This window comes from Aquarana catesbeiana, linkage group LG02 (assembly GCF_042186555.1).
Source record: "Aquarana catesbeiana isolate 2022-GZ linkage group LG02, ASM4218655v1, whole genome shotgun sequence".
Taxonomy (NCBI): Eukaryota; Metazoa; Chordata; class Amphibia; order Anura; family Ranidae; genus Aquarana; species Aquarana catesbeiana.
In genome coordinates, this window is record NC_133325.1 from 314,603,506 (window position 1) to 314,621,333 (window position 17,828).

At 40.4% G+C, this 17,828-nt stretch overlaps 1 protein-coding gene across 1 annotated transcript in view; it reads left to right on the forward strand.

Moving 5' to 3' along the window:
- Positions 1 to 17,245, forward strand: part of CDC16 (cell division cycle 16) — a gene marked incomplete in the record, with an annotated part of 57,692 nt that extends 40,447 nt beyond the window's left edge. The window contains 4 exon segments of the mRNA XM_073614732.1: positions 849 to 910; positions 6,063 to 6,198; positions 12,627 to 12,717; positions 16,442 to 17,245. Coding sequence (XP_073470833.1) covers positions 849 to 910; positions 6,063 to 6,198; positions 12,627 to 12,717; positions 16,442 to 16,701 — 549 coding nt within the window.
- Positions 17,246 to 17,828: the final 583 nt, after the last annotated feature.

A 17,828-nucleotide genomic window follows, 5' to 3' on the forward strand; every position in this document is an offset into this window, starting at 1 on the left:
AGTGGGCCTAACTATACGTAAAGTGTGATGCTTTTTACTAAAGATCTCTCTCATCCTTGCTTTGCAGACTTTACCAACACTCTGGGCTGTTGCACACAGTTGACCAGCAGGTCCTGCCCGTGAATCATTGGTAGGGACTTGCTGACAGGATCTCGCTGTGTACAGTCACAGAGGTAACTTAGAGGGGAGGAACGCACATGTGTGCTTTCTAAACCGAGAAATATGCAGCGTCTTGGGTAAGGGCAGGTGATTCATGTAACATTTACTTGGAATTCATCTGCCCTAACCTTAGACATGCAGGCAGGAGGGTGTGCTTAGCTGAGAAAGCCCCTCCTTCCCTCCAGACGATAGAAAATGCATTTGCCCATGAAGATTCCTAGGATGTATGAAAACATTTTGGCCTAGACCAGAAACCACAAAGCAAATTTAAAAAATGTAAAAGAAAAGATTAAAACAAGTAATTATAATATACCTTCCTATATATATTTACTAGTAACTAGCAGCATATAAGGATTAAAAAATAGTTCATGTTGATTGAGAGTTTTTAGTTCCGTTTTTAACTTTGCAAACTGAATGTTAGTAAATAGGACAATCCCCTGTTTACTGTGAATACCCCATCATGTATAGTTCTGTGTACTTTTTAAAGCAGTGTGACATATGATGATATATTATGAATTAATTGGCAAAATATAGAATGACATTCATTGGAAATAACGCAACTCAAGCCAGACAAAGACCAAAAAAAAAGTCTACAGTACTGTGAAGTGAAGCCTTATGTATTATACAAATAAGACATATCACAGATGTGGATCTTCTCAAAAGTTTGATTGTTTGTTTTTTAATTGCAGGTAACTGTGGATAAATGGGAACCTCTGTTAAACAACTTAGGTCATGTACGTAGAAAATTAAAGTAAGTTAATAAATTTATAGTGCGTCTTAGAAAATTCATGTAGAAGAACTAGAGAAAAATAGGATTTTTATAACAGCTTACCTGTAAAATCCTTTTCTTTTGAAGTACATCACGGGACACAGAGCCATAGTAATTACTATGTGGGTTATAGTCCACCTTCAGGTGCTAGACACTGGCACACCCTAAACAGGAAGTTGCCTCCCTAAAAACCCCTCCCACTACTGGGAGTATCTCAGTTTTGTAGCAAAGCAATACACGTGTATACTAGAAAAAGGGGCGGGACCTGTGTGTCCTTTGATGTACTTCAAAAGAAAAAGATTTTACAGGTAAGCTGTTATAAAAATCCTATTTTCTTTAATCGTACATCACGGGACACAGAGTCATAGTAATTACTATGTGGAATGTCCCAGAGCAATGCTAACTGAGGGGAGGGAGACACAACCAAAGTAGGGCACCAAGAGATCAGAGGATTTATACTGCTGCCTGCAGTACACTGCGCCCAAAGGCGACATCCTCATGTCTTTTTACATCCACCAGATAGAATCCGGTAAATGTATGAATTGAAGACAAAGTTGCGGCCTTGCAGAATTGAGCCTTGGAGGCTTTGTGATACACTGCCCACAAAGCACTAACAGCCCTAGAGGAGTACGCTTTGATTTAAGAGGGTAGAAACCACCTCTTTAAACCATAAGCTTGAACGATTACTTGTCGAACTCATTTAGAAATGGTAGGTTTCGATGCTGCCTGTCCTCTTTTAGGACCTTCAGGCAACGAACAAAACACCAGTTTTCCAAATCTGAGCAGTCGCCTTTAGGTAGACTTTGACTTCTCTCACCACTTTAAGAGAATGTAGTGATTTTTCTTCCATAGAATAGGGTTCTGGAAAAATGAAGGTAGCACAATATCCTGGTTTAGATAAAAACCTGATATTACCTTCGGTAAAAAGTTAGGATGAGGATGCAATACTACCTTATCCTTGTGAACAATAAAAATATGGTAGGGTCCATGGGTCCCCTACTGCCATCTTTACGATCTCTGCATACCAAGATTTCCTGGGCCCTTCTGAGGGCCACAAGAATCAACGACTTCCCTTCCTGCTTGATCCTGTGAAGAAGTCGTGGACGCAGGCAGAATAGGAGGGAATGCATAACCACGGGAATAGCAAGGCATCTGTTCCGCATGCTAGCGGATCCTTTGTTCTTGACACAAAGTTGTTGATTTCTTTGTTAAACCTGGACGCAAACAGATCTATATACATATATATGCAAGCGCTCAGGATCATTGATAATGCAATAAAGGGATGCAGTTAGACATACAATGAACTAAGGATAAGAGTAAGGCTATAGTTGCTAAGGATTATAAAAGGGCCATAGCAAATATTCACTGTGGTTAAAAGGCTGTAATTAGGAAGCTGCAATGTCTCTGTGTGAGGACCAGCACTGAGGGCAAGCTTTCCACACTTGAAAAAGGAGCGCGCATGCCCAGTGGGAGCTTTGCGCATGCTCTGAAACACGTTGTGGTCCTCTGTACTCTGGTGACGTCACACGCCCACGAGTGCCTTGCTGGATTACGGAACGTCCTTCCAGTGCAGCTGTTTGTCTTCTCCGTGCGGGGCACTGCGGCCATCCCTTCGGAGTCACCCTGCTGTATCTACACCATGGACGCCGGGACTGATCCTAGAGTTGTTCCCCTTCGTAGCCGTTTTCTCCTTACTTTCCTGTAAGTGTGGATAACTTGCAAATTGTTACTATTAAATACCTGCACTCAGAGGCGCTTTTTTTTTTTTCTGGGTTCCCCCATTTTTGACATATTGACAGGAAGATATCGGGGTAAAGGAACCATTCTCCCGGGAACAACTGCTAGCGACTCAAGTAGTCCACCTGCCAATATTCTATTCCTAGAATGAAGACTGCCAATAGGCAAAGTACATTGTTTTCTGTCCAAGATCGGATATGATTTACCTTTCTCTGGGTCTCACAACTTCTAGTGCCCCCTTGGTGATTAATATAGGCCATTGCTGTGGCATTGTCTGATTGAATCCTGGCAGGACAATACCGTAAACTGAACGTTCAGGCCCTCAGGACCAAGAGCTCTTCCTGAATTTCTAAAATGTTAATGGGCAAGGCCATTTCTGATCTGGGCCACTTCTCTTGGACAGGTGCCTCTTTCAGGACCGTTCCCCAACCTAAACAAAAACGGTTGGCATATGTTGTTACCACTTCCCAGGTAACTGAAGGAAGGATTGTCCCCTTAGTAGATTTTTGGATATTAACCATAAACTGTGGCTCTGGCGCACCCAGCCTACAGCACCTGGTATTTCCAGGTGGTCTCTCATCCAGGCCCAACCCTGCTTAGCCTCCAAGATCAAACGAGATCGGGCGCTATCAAGGTGATGTGTGGCCGTAGGCTTTGAAATCAGACACATTGGGAATGTAGAGCTTGGACTCTTTGTTCCAAGCCGATAGGATACAGTTTTGCAGCAGTCTCGAATGAAACTGAGCATAAGGAACGGCCTCGAATGAAGCCACCATCTTTCCCAACAACCTCATGCAAAGTTGAATAGAAGAAATTCATCTTGCTTCGACCACCTAAATCAGTTCCTTTTATGGCGCTAAGAATAAGAATACCCTTTTCTGGGTGAAGCTATGATCGGACCCAAGTATTTTAGCCTTCTTCATGGTTTTAAAGGAGATTTCTCCTGGGTTGAGAATTCAACCTATATATTCCAGGTAGTTGAATGTGGTGACCATACTTTGGTCTAAGTGGGCTACCAACTGGTCTATCAAGAACAGATCGACTAGGTAAACCATAATCGTTATACCTTGGGCTCTTAATCTGGCTAGAAGAGGGAATTTTTGAGATCCAGAATGTCCATTCAGATTCGGCACTGTGAAAAAAAGAGGTTTGAATCAAACCCCAACCTCTGTTCTTACATGGGGACCCTCATGATCACTTTTTTTTCATTTTCTCTGGATCCTTAGAAATGTTTGATCTGAGAAAACGAGGAGATTGGAACTCCAGTTTGTACCCTGGAGCTATTGAGGAAGTCCCCCATTCGTCTCGACACTCTTCCTGCCAGATCCTTGAGAACTGCAGAAGAATTCCCCCTATTCGATTGAACCAGACGGTGGAAGCCGCCGTGACTGCCTGGAGGCTGATGCCTCTGGCACAGGAGAAGGAGCTTTAAAACGAAAATACATTTACTCCTTTTCTAAAATGGCAAAAAGGGTGCTTTCCTCTAGAATTTCTTTGGATGTATTATCCAAAATATCCCCAAATAGCTGTTTTACCGCAAAAAGGAAGATTAGCCAGGAGCTTCTTACAAGGCACTTAGAGAAGGACGCAAGGCCTAAAGGATAGAATCTCTCATAGCAACTATTGCAAACATAAAGCTGCCTCCTGGGCCTGCTGAGCAGGATAACCTTGAACCTGTTTAAACTGGTCTCTCAATGTTTAAGCAATTACTGTCAGCGCAGGCTAAGAGACTCAACCTGCCAGAGAAAAAAAGTGTTTTTTCAATAGGAATTCCACCTTTTTATACGTTGGATCCCTAAGCATTTGAACAATGTCTGCCGGACAAGTCAAACTTATTCACAGAGGATATAGCAGCGTTAATTGCTGGTATACCCTACTTAGTGAATTTCCTCCACCATAGGATAAAGTGTGAAAACTTTTTAGGAGGGGGAAAAAAATGCTTATCTGGGTGATCCTCTCAGATACAAAAAATCTTTTCCAGCAATGAATGGACAGGAAAAGGCATGCTCAGCTTGAGGAAGCTTTAGTGAATCCAGTCAGTTAAGGGTACAAAAATGTGGAGTTATCATTCAGCAAGAAATTGCACCATCAATCTTAAGATTGGAACAGCTGATTCTCCCGCATTTGACACCTCACGGTGGGTTCCGTTAACAAACCTTCAGGAACCGGGGACCCTTTGGGAACCCACAATCCTGGACCTGTAAAAAGCACCCTGCCAGTAAAACTTTATGGCCTTAATACCAAAAGTACTGGATCCCGGGGTCCAGCCCCATAAAAAGAGAAGCGTTACAGACAAAACCTCATTTCTTCAGATACGAGGCCCGGGTAACATTCAGTTCTTCTCCTGTTGAGCAATGGTCATAATGGATCTTGGATCACAGCAATAAATGCAAGTAGCTCTGTGCTGTACAATCACATTCCTATTTCTAACACTTTGTTGCAGAACATTACAAGTTACTTTACAAACAAGGTTCAAAGGCAAAAATGTCCAGAATCTCTTATAATTCAATATGGATAGTTGTGTGAAGTGTCTTGGCTGACACGCCTCCTCAGAGGCATGTTCGCTAAGACACATACCATGACAAACTAAACAAAGCTTCCAAATGACCCTAAGCAACATTTTGGGATTTACTTGTTCTCACTTAATCAAACCTTAAGCACTTAACATCATGTACCATTTATTTAGTTGGAAATTCAGCAAGAACACATTTTGATTGATTTTTCTGAAGGCAAATAGGCTGTTCACTTTGCAAGAACATGTGGACTTTGCAAGGGAACGTTCCCTTAGCTTAGTGAATGAGGTGCTTACTTCAATCATGTGCATGCAGAAATACGGTTTATTTCTAATTTTCCTTGCATCTCATTGGGTTTTGCAAAGTGAATTTTTCCCACGTTGTATAAAAATGTTTATCTTGTTTTCTTAAGTAATTACAATATGGTCACACAATAAACAGACCCATAGTGGAAATTTAACATTTGCTTAGGTCCAAAAATTTTAGAGCAGTCCCATTCATGCCTATTGGGACACAGCAGATGCACAGACACAGCTGCTGCTCCCAATTCCTGCTGTCTCCAAACTCACCCTGGATGTGTTTGGTGCTGTGCACCCGCACGTATGTCACACCAGGAGCAGCAGCTGTATCTGTGCAGCTGCTACATCCCAATAGCTATGGGACCGCCGGCACAGGGATGCACGCAACACCTGTGCATCTCTGTGCCAGTAAAACACTGCCCTGCTCAGTGCACGGATCAGATTGCCCTGTGTTAACAAGGCCTTACCTGTCAAAAAATGTTTTTATTTGTGGTTTTTTTTTTTTTTGTTTGAGTGCTATCCATCATAAATAAACAAAACCTCTGTGTGATTTCCTTTAATATATTATGCTTCCTTATTTTGCAGAAAATATGAAGATGCCTTAGAGTATCATCGTCAAGCGCTAGTTCTGATACCACAAAATGCCTCCACCTATTCAGCTATTGGATATATACACAGTCTAATGGGGAATTTTGAAAGTGCAATTGATTATTTCCATACAGTAAGTTTACCACTTGTATATTGCACATGTCCTTGTCTCAGATGAGTTGGCAACTAAGGTCAGTGTAGGAAAGCCCTATGCATTTCTGCATATTGGCAGTTCTCAAAGTGTTTGTGTTGCTAGATCATCATCATTTATAATGCATATTCACACAAGGAAAGCTATTTGTTAGGATGTTATACTACAGGGCTCAACTAATCCTTTCAAACGGGTCACCAACAAATTGGCATTTGACATGAAACTTATGTGCCTTGACTCCTTAAAGTGTGTCTAAGCAATGGAAATCAAAATATATTTGTTGTACCTTATTAGTCCATAGATGTGGTGGCTGCATTCGTTTTTGTTTTTTTAAAACTGTGTTTCATGTTATATTCACCTGGTGATTCTGCCAGAAACATAGCTGTCCTAGAGTGACAACGCTCACTAACCCTATTGGATCAGGACCGCAGAAACAATCTAGAACTACGAACCCCCCCCCATTGTCCATTATTTAAAGGGAGTGCTTCTGTAGTCCTCAAAGATAGCTTTGTCAATGACCTTTCCTCAGGAATGTTATGTTATACTATACGTAGCGCAAAATTTACTTACAGTGCATCCGGAGAGTATTTACAGCGCTTGTTTTTCAGCATTTTGTTATGTTACAGCCTTATTCCAAAATGGATTAAATTCATTATTTTCCTCAAAATTCTGCAAGCCATGCCCCTTAATGAGAATGTGAAAGAAATTTGTTTGAAATCTTTGCAAATGTATAAAAATAAAAAGCAAAACGAGCACATGTATATAAGTATTCACAGCCTTTGCCATGACACTCAAAATTGAGCTCAGGTACATCCCGTTTCCACTGATCATGCTTGAGATGTTTCTACAACTTGTTGGAGTCCACCTGTGGTAAATTGAGATGATTTGGAAAGGCACACACCTGTCTATATGAGGTCCCACAGTTAACATGCATGTCGGAGCACAAATTAAGCCATGAAGTCCAAGGAAATGTCTGCAGACCTCCGAGGCAGGATTGTATCGAGGCACAGATCTGGGGAAGGGTACAAAAGAAATATTTGCAGCATTGAAGGTGGCACACCTGAGCACAGTGGCCTCCATAATTCGTAAATGGAAGAAGTTTGGAATCAACAGGACTCTTCCTAGAGTGGGCTGCCTGGCCAAACTGAGTGATCAGGGGAGAAGGGCCTTAGTCAGGAAGGTGACCAAGAACCCAATGGTCACTCTGACAGAGCTCCAGCATTTCTCTGGGGAGAGAGAAGAACCTTCCAGAAGAACAACCATTTCTGCAGCACTCCACCAATCAGGCCTGTATGGTATAGTGGCCAGACGGAAGCCACTCCTCAGTAAAAGGCATATGACAGCCCGCCTGGAGTTTGCCAAAAGGCACCTGAAGGACTCTGACCATGATCTCTAGTCTGATGAAACAAAGATTGAACTCTTTGGCCTAAAAGGCAAGCGTCATGTCTGGAGGAAATCAGGCACAGTTTATCACTTGGGCAATACCATCCCTACAGTGAAGCATGGTGGTGGCAGCATCATGCTGTGGGGATGTTTTTCAGCAGCAAAAACTGGGAGACTAGTCAGGATCGAGGGAAAGATGAATGCAGCAATGTACAGAGACATCCTTGATGAAAACCTGCTCCAGAACACTCTGGACCTCAGACTGGGGCAAAGTTTTATCTTCCAACAGGGCAGCGACCCTAAGCATACAGCCAAGATAACAAAGGAGTGACTAGGGGACAACTCTGTGACTGTGCTTGAGTGGCCCATTCGGAGCCCAGACTTGAACCCGATTTGATCATCTCTGGAGAGATCTGAAAATGGTTGTGCACCAACGCACCCCATCAAACCTGACGGAGCTTGAGAGGTCCTGCAATGGGAGAAACAGCCCAAAAATAGGTGTACCAGGCTTGTAGTATCATACTCAAAAAGACTTGAGGCTGTAATTGGTGCCAGAGTTGCATCAACAAAGTATTGAGCAAAGGCTGTGAATACTTATGTACATGGGATTTTTTTCGTTTTTTATTTGTAAAAAATATGCAAAGATTTCAAACAAACTTCTTTCATGTTGTCATTATGGGGTATTGTTTGTAGAATTTTGAGGAAAATTAATGAATTCAATCAATTTTGGAATAAGGTTGTAACATAACAAAATGTGGAAAAAGTGAAGCGCTGTGAATTCTTTACAGATGCACTGTATTCTCATGTTTGTGTACTGAATTCTGTACCTTTTTAAAATGCTCATGTTGCGCATATATGGTTACTGTATGCTTTATATCTCTGTCAATAAAAAGAGTTTAAAAGATAGCTGAGAACAATGTAATTGATACAAGTTTGCACAGCCAGATAGCATAGGAAATTATCCATTCACAAGGTTGCAGGGAGATCAACAGGTATTTTTCTGAATTATCAAAGATTCCAGATATTCAGATTATCAGATAAAACAAATTGCTTTCACATATATAATAACACAAAAAAAGGACCAAATAAGAAAAGCTTATTGTTAGGGTTCACACACACTTTACTAAAGCTTACTAGCTTCTAAACAAGACTAGTTGGAGAGCTAAACATTGATTTTAACCAAGGGGTTGACTTCGGTTTTGGAGTTGGTGAAGACTGTATTCCCATTGTGGTATATCTGGAGGATCTGCTGCTCAGGTAGCAATTGGCTCAGAAACTAAGTTTAAATCTCCAGAAAACAGTATAAGCCTTACAGAGGTTTGGCTGGGAGCCGAACCTCCAAAAGTTGGCCTTACTTCAGAAGTGAAATGTAAAAATACTAAAGCGCTGAAATAATTTGAAATAAATAGTGACTGAAAAATAACTAAATAATTAAGCTGCAATCATTCTAAAGTGGTCAAACACCCTAAACGAATAGTGGAAAAATTTAATGATGCGCTCTAATTAACCTTTCAATCCGTGCACAGATCCTATAAAGAATATAAATATCAAATGCCAAAAATAGTTTGCTCTATGTACAATCCAAACAATATATCTATATATAGATATCTATCTATCTTTCTATCTATATGTATAGATAGATACATAGAGATACACACACACACACTCCAAATCACATGTTATAAATAAGATACACATAAAAATATAAATGATTCCACCTCTGTAGAAATTCAGCCAAACCAAAATGAATAACCTGTGAATTATCCAAATGTGTTAGGTAGTGATAATAATGGGTATAATTGGTCACCAGCAGATCTCATGAGCTAGTACTACCATTGCAAACAACAAACTCTTATGATTATTAATTATATGATGATAGCACAGCCAGATGCCTGCAGTTCATACACCAATTTTGATATTATATATGTCCAGTTCAAACTTATAGTGCAGGTCCGTTTCAAATCTTGTAAGCCAGTCTGAGATATTGCTTGGGCTATTGAACGCTTATAGGTGTCAGTTGATTCATGCAATAGAAAGAATACATATCATTGCGCAAAGATCAGGAAGTACCGGGCTAATGCACAACACAGAATGCACTCACGTCTCTGTTTTCACAAAGTGCTTTAGCATCCAATCAGCCGCTCACTGCGTGACTCCTCACACCGCTGCTATCGTGCTGGCAGCCAACCTCGATAGTACTCGTCACTGGCTACTCCTAGAGTTTGTTGTTTGCAATGGTAGTACTAGCTCATTAGATCTGCTGGTGACCAATTATAACCATCATTATCACTACCTAACACGTTTGGATAATTCAGAGGTTATTCATTTTGGTTTGGCTGAATTTCTACAGAGGTAGAATCATTTATATTTTTATGTGCATCTTATTTATAACATGTGATTTGGAGTCTGTATAAATTTATTGTTTGGATTGTACATAGAGCAAACTATTTTTGGCATTTGATATTTATATTCATTATAGGATCTGTACACGGATTGAAAGGTTAATTAGAGAGCATCATTAATTTTTTCCACTTGCTTCAGAAGTAATGTCAGGACTGGAGTACTTTTGGCTTAGTACTTGACACAGAGCAGGTGAAGTTGCTTCGAGCCCAGGTAGAATGCGGGTGCTGGGGAAAAATGATAGCTGCCTTCAATGCCGTCCCCTATGCCCAGTTTTTAATTTCAGAGCTCTGCAGCTTAATATCCTGTATGTATTGGAGAGATGTCGGAAGTCCTTGGATCTATCGATGCATCTGACTCCTAAGACAATGTTGACTCTGGTCTGGTGGATATCCTCGCAGATGCTGGCTACCAGGAAATCTTGTGACTTGAAAGGTCTTGACGACAGTTGCTAGCCTTCGGGGGAATGGGATCTTCACCCAAAGTTTTTGCTGAGATTTATCTGCTGTGGGGAAGAGGGGGAATAAATAACAAACTGGACAAATTTGTGTCTTGGAATTATCAAGTATTTGCAGTAGATGCCCTAGTGACTCCTTGGGATCGTATTTCTCTGATCTATACCTTCCCTTCAATGCAGCTTCTTCCTTGCCTATTGAAAAGGATAAAGGAGGAGGGCATTCTGGGGATTCTGATTAGTACCCGAATGGCCCAAGTCCTGAGGTATAGTTTCTGACTGTTCCTCCTAACCACCTCCAGGCTAGGAAGTCAACCTCCGGGTTTATGATGTACCATTGTATATAAAAGACTTGCTTCAACTGGTGTGCTTTAAGTATTATCAAGGGAAAGATCTTGGCCTTGGTTGTTCTGTTTCAGGGACCTATTGCATCTCATTTCTTGGTTAAAGCCTTTGTGCAGGGCATCATAAGTATTTAAATAGAGAAATCACACATGTAAAAATGAAGAGGCTGCACACCCCAAAACAATTGCAATGTGGGAAGGTTCCCCAAAGGGTTTTTTTAGCAGCAAAATAGATTAAATTGATCAGAACAAGGGGTGACTATTTGTAAAATTCTTTATTACCATAATGAAATTCAATATCGTGTAGGAGTTAAAATATGAGCTCTTCAATTAGAAAAAAAAAATGAGCTCTGGTTATAAAATACAAAACACATTCCATCATAAATGGTGATATTGATACAGTGGAGCAAAACATTACATTAAAGAATGCCAGCCACATAGATACCCCTGTGGGGGAACCTTCCCACATCATAAGTATTTTTCCACCCTTGTCCCAATGGAACCTTAACTTGGTCTTCTCTGTTTCACAGTATTCTCCCCTTGAACCTCTCTAAGAGATACCCTTGTCGTTCCTCACACGCAAGGTGGTCTTTTTGGTTGTCATTACCTTGGCTCTTGGGGTCTCAAAGTTGGGTTTTACTGCAAGGAACCCCTTCTGGTTCTTCAATAGAATAATGTGGTGCTGAGGCCTTGGTCCTCTATTATTTAAGGTAATTTCTTCATTCCACTTAAATCGGGATATTGTGTTTGGTATCTTTTTGCTCTAGCCCTTAGCATCCTAAAGAGAAGGTGCATCACACTTTGGGTGATGTTTGAGCTATTCAAGTTGATCTGAAGACCATGGTTTCATTGAGACAGTCAGATTCTGTTTTGTATTTGTGTTCTGTTTTGGGTTTTTGATAGTAATGAGTTATGAGTAAGCACTTACGGTAGTGCGAAACGTCAGCTCTTTCCTGTCTGCCTGTGATTTTTTGAATTTGATGTGCACCCTCTAAATAAATAAACTAGGCTAATCTATGAGTGCGGCTATCCAGAACTTATTCATGTTTAGGGTTTTTGAACGTGTTGGCGCTGTTACTGTGTTGCCTGCTTGTTGTGTTCAGAGCTTTGGAACATCCCAATTAGTCATGAACATTAAAGTGGAATTCTAGTCAAATTCTAACTAAGCCTAAATCTACTCCCATCTCCATGCTGAAACTATTCTATCTACACCGTAAAAGAAAAGATGTCTACAGTATACCTAGCTATTCTGAGACACTTCTGTGTAGAGGAGAGACAGCGACAATGGCTGCAGAGCCATTATGCTACTATGCCCCATAGTAAGCCTGAAAAGGCTTACTATGGGGCATCCGTTGTTGACCGTCCCTTCACCACACTGAAGTTGGCGCTGGGACCTGATCGTCTGCATGTAACGGAGCTGCTTTATATTAGGTAAGTGTAAGCATCTTTTATTTTACAGGGTAGAAAGAATAGTCTTAGAATGGGGTGGGAGTAGATTTGTGCTAATTTGGAATTTGACTTTTACTCCTGTGTCCTGTAAAGTACCATTAAGAAATTGGGATTTTTGGTGGGTACCTGAAAAATCAATTTCTTGGAGTATATCGCAGGGCAGAGATCCTTCCACTTTTGTCTGTTCCTCGTTGCCTGCTACAAAACTGAGATTTAGTGGAGCTGGGAGGTGTTAGGTCTGCATTGTCCATTCACCTGACGGTGGCAACATAACCCAAGTAGTCTCACATATTAACTCCTCTGTATCCTATTACATAATGTATTACCATTTTATTTTTTTATTAATTTTTGTATGACTTATGTTTTTCTTGTGTTTTAAGGCTTTAGGTCTAAGACGAGATGATACATTTTCTGTTACAATGCTTGGACATTGCATTGAAATGTATATTGGAGACTCGGAAGCATATATTGGTAAGGATTTATATACATTTTGTAAAATACAAAGCAAGAATGTACAGCATCTCACAAAAGTGAGTACACCCCTCACATTTTTGTAAATATTTTATTATATCTTTTCATGTGACAACACTGAAGTAATGACACTTTGCTACAATGTAAAGTAGTGAGTGTACAGCTTGTATAACAGTGTAAATTTGCTGTCCCCTCAAAATAATTCCACACATAGCTATTAATGTCTAAACCGCTGGCAACAAAAGTGAGTACACCCCTAAGTGAAAATGTCCAAATTGGGCCCAAAGTGTCAATATTTTGTGTGGCCACCATTATTTTCCAGCACTGCCTAACCCTCTTGGGCATGGAGTTCACCAGAGCTACACAGGTTGCCACTGGAGTCCTCTTCCACGCCTCCATGATGACATCACGGAGCTGGTGGATGTTAGAGACCTTGCGCTCCTCCACCTTCCATTTGAGGATGCCACACAGATGCTCAAATAAGGTTTAGGTCTGGACACATGCTTGGCCAGTCCATCATCTTTACCCTCAGCTTCTTTAGCAAGGCAGTGGTCATCTTGGAGGTGTGTTTGGGGTCGTTATCATGTTGGAATACTGCCCTGCGGCGCAGTCTCCGAAGGGAGGGGATCATGCTTTCACCATGCTTGACTGTAGGCAAGACACACTTGTCTTTGTACTCCTCACCTGGTTGCCGCGATACACGCTTGACACCATCTGAACCAAATAAGTTTATCTTGGTCTTGTCAGACCACAGGACATGGTTCCAGTAAGCCATGTCCTTAGTCTGCTTGTCTACAGCAAACTGTTTACGGGCTTTCTTGTGCATCATCTTTAGAAAAGGCTTCCTTCTGGGACGACAGCCATGCAGACCAATTTGATGCAGTGTGCGGCGTATGGTCTGAGCACTGGCAGGCTAACACCCCACCTCTTCAACCTCTGCAGCAATGCTGGCAGCACTCATACGTCTATTTCCCAAAGACAACCTCTGGATATGACTCTGAGCACCTGCACTCAACTTCTTTGGTCGACCATGACAAGGCCTGTTCTGAGTGGAGCCTGTCCTGTTAAACCGCTGTTTGGTCTTGGCCACCGTGCTGCAGCTCAGTTTTAGGGTCTTGGCAATCCCCTTATAGCCTAGGCCATCTTTATGTAGAGCAACAATTCTTTTTTTCAGATCCTCAGAGAGTTCTTTACTATGAGATGCCATGTTGAACTTCCAGTGACAAGTATGAGAGATTGAGAGCGATAACTCTAAATTTAACACACCTGCTCCTCATTCACACCTAAACCTTGTAACACTAACAAGTCACATGACACCAGTGGGAAAATGGCTAATTGGGCCCAATTTGGACTTTTTCACTTAGGGATGTACTCACACTTGTTGCCAGCAGTTTAGACATTAATGGCTGTGTGTTGAGTTATTTTGAGGGTACAGCAAATCTACACTGTTATACAAGCTTTGCACTCACTACTTTACATTGTAACTAGATGTAATTTCTTTAGTGTTGTCACATGAAAAGATATAATAAAATATTTACAAAAATGTGAGGGGCGTACTCACTTTTGTGAGATATTGTATATTGGTCAGGATTTGGTTCTTAAAAGGGGATTGTGTAGTTAAGACAATCCATGTCCATTGTAGTTTTAGTTTTTTAGTTTTTTTTTGTTTTTGTTTTTTAACCACTTAAAGCGGGGTTCCACCCAAATTTTGAACAATATCTGTATGTATTCTCTTCCTTGCCTAGATGCTGACATGCCGTTTAAAAAAATTTAAATCGCCGTAATTACCTTTTATTTTTCTATTCTTCTTAGCACTTCCTGGTTCTCCTCCCGTGGGAGTAGGCGTGTTTCTAGCCTCTCCCAGACTCCTGGGAGCTAGTCTCAGGCTTTCCAGGATGCCACTGAGCATGTGCGGGAACGAGCGGTGTATGCTGGGAGCACAGCATTCACCGCATCCAGGAAATAAATGCTTGTGGGCTTCAAATGCCCACAATGAAGATGGAAACTGCCTGCAGTGAATAATATAAGTTATTCTTTCCGACGAAATCTGACACAGGCGGACATATTACACACAATATTTGAGTATGTAATGCTGAGAAGAAAAGTTTGTGAATGAACTCAAAAAAAAAAAAAAAACAATAGATAGGTGGACCCCCGCTTTAAGAACCGGACCATTTGGCTGGCCAAAGACCCGAGCACTTTTTGCAATTCGGCACTGTGTCGTTTTAACTGACAATTGTGCAATCGTGCGACGTGGCTCCCAAACAAAATAGACGTCCTTTTTTCCCCACAAATAGAGCTTTCTTTTGGTGGTATTTGATCACCTCTGCGGTTTTTATTTTTTGCGCTATAAACAAAAAAAGAGTGTAAATTAAAAAAACATTATTTTTTTACTTTTTGCTATAATAAATATCCCCCAAAAAATATATAAAAAAAAAACCAAACATTTTTTTTCCCTTAGTTTAGGCCGATACATATTCTTCTACATATTTTTGTGAAAAAAAATCGCAATAAGCGTTTGGTTTGCGCAAAAGTTATAGCATCTACAAATAGGGAATAGTTTTATGGCATTTGTATTTAATTTTTTTTTTACTAGTAATGGCAGTGATTAGCGATTTTTTTTTTTTTATCGTGACTGCGACATTATGGTGGACAGATCGGACACTTTTGGCGCTATTTTGGGACCATTCACATTTATACAGTGATCATTGTGATTAAAAATGCATTGATTACTATGTAAATGTGACTGGCTGTGAAGGGGTTAACCAGGAGGGGGCGCTGCAGGGGTTAAGTGTGTCCTAGGGACGTGTTCTAACTGTAGGGGGGATGGGCTATGCGTGTAGGGAGCTGTGATCAGTGTCAGTGTCGCTAGGCAGTTATTGCTCTTATCAGAGGATATATTTCTCTTAGCCAGTTTTTCCAGTCGCATTATTATTTCACATTTTATCTGTTATCCTATCTGTCAATAATTATTTCTCACCAAAGTGATAATTGATGAGTGCTGACACATCGTTCACATTTTATTTGTAATTTTTAATGTTTGGCGTTATTCACAATAATTAAGTGAGTTGTGCACAAGGTGATTTTTTGATTAGAGTGCATCAATATTTGTATATTATTTATAATTGGTGCCTGAAACACTTTTTGATTGTTTGCAGCTTAATCTTATAATTATTTCTCCTTTTTTTTGTCACTTTATTTCTCATTTATTTCATCTCAGCGCTTGAGTATTTATTTGTACACATTTATTTGACGTGGTGATGTCAGCATTGCCCTCTGCATCAATTTACAATGAATGCAGGGTGCCATGGTCATGTCTACTTGGGGAGGAGGGAACATTTGACACCCTTCATTCACAGTAACTTCCTGGGTTGACGACCAAGGTACTAGGGTACTGCTGGGAACAACTCCAGATTAAAGGAGAGTACTGCAGCTCAAGCTTTTTTTATGTATTTATTTTTTTTAAACTCTTTATTCACGAAGATGTAAAACAATGGTACTTTAACCCTATTGTTCAACATGAGCAAATTGAGCGAGTTTGGTAACTTTTTTATTTTATTTTTAACTACACCAGCAAAAGTATTTTATTTTTGCCAAAGCTGGACTTTGGCTTTAAATGGTATAACCTTTTTTTCATGGACTATTTTCATCGGCCATTTACAGTGGGGATGTGTAAATCTTGCATTTGTTTTTTAACAATTATAGCTTGTGTTCTGTTTCATAGGAACAGAGATCAAGGACAAGTTAAGATGTTATGACTTTGATGTGCACACAATGAAAACTTTGAAGAACATAATTTCTTCGCCATGGGAGGTTGACATGGATAGACAGTCTCTTGACGTAAGTGGCATAATGGCCTTAGAGTCTACTAATCTTCTGCCTAAATCATCTGATGCCAGGTCTGCAGTTGAAGAAGCTCTTGAAATAGAGATGAACGAGAGTGATATGATGCTAGAAACATCAATGTCCGATCATAGTACATGAGGTTTACTTTGTTCTTACTAGGACTTATTCTATCACTCTGAAATATAGATGTTTTATGTGAAGATACACCACTTCCTGCCAGAACTGGGAATGAGCCCCTTGCTTCCCCACAAAGGCACTTGTATTCTGTTGCTAATGAACTGTGTACGTGTCTGTCTGGACTTTGTGAAAGGCATGTTGCTCTCCAGGGGTTTTACATTTTTACTGTTAATTGTAAAATGAATTCACCTATTGTGTGTGTGTGTGTGTGTTTTTTTTTTAACATTCTGCTGTGGACATTATTATAATTGTAATACAGTGATACATGGTCACATGTCAGATAGAAATTGCATGTGCAAAAACAACTTTTTAAATGGGACTTGAAAAGGGTGTTTTCTGTCCACAGACCATCCCAGGTGATAATGTGAAACTGCTTTTTTTCTGAAATGTACATGTACATGTTGCACCAAATGTTTTGAATGTCTGCAATAAAGACTGAAATGGAAAGATAGGATTTTTTTATTAAAACTTTTTACATATTAAATGTAACACAAGAACAAGGGCACAGTGTGTTGCGTGTTTTTATTCTATCTTCATTTCTCCTCCTTTATATTCAATTTTCTCCACCATCTTACATTTTTTATAAGCTGTGCCACAGACTTATTTAAGATAAGTTTGTACTGTTAAGGGTAATAAATGTATCTTTCAGATCAGTGGTACTATTGCTTGCAGAATTATCCAAATGTGCTGGCAAAATAGTCTCAGATCCACTAGAAATAAATAGGCATGTACATAAATTCTGATTACAAGAGGGAAAGAAAAGGAAGGGCAGAGAGGTAAGCTGATGGGTGGCAGAGGGAGGAAAATATAAGCTACTCTCTAGGCTAGGTTATATTCATTCTCCCCACAACTTTCACAAGGCATCTTTCTATACCGGGAACACTGCCATCAGGCAGGTCCCAGTGAATCACATCCAAGCTTGCAGGAATAAGGAAGACTTGTGCAACGGGTCATACAAAAGTTCCTTATCGACTTTTCTTGGTGCCAGCTTCTTGCTCACTCTGTGCAGACGATTCTCTGAACAGATGTGACCCCATGGGGGGCTTACTGGCCTCTATGATAATAATTCTTCCCAGGCCAATTTTTGA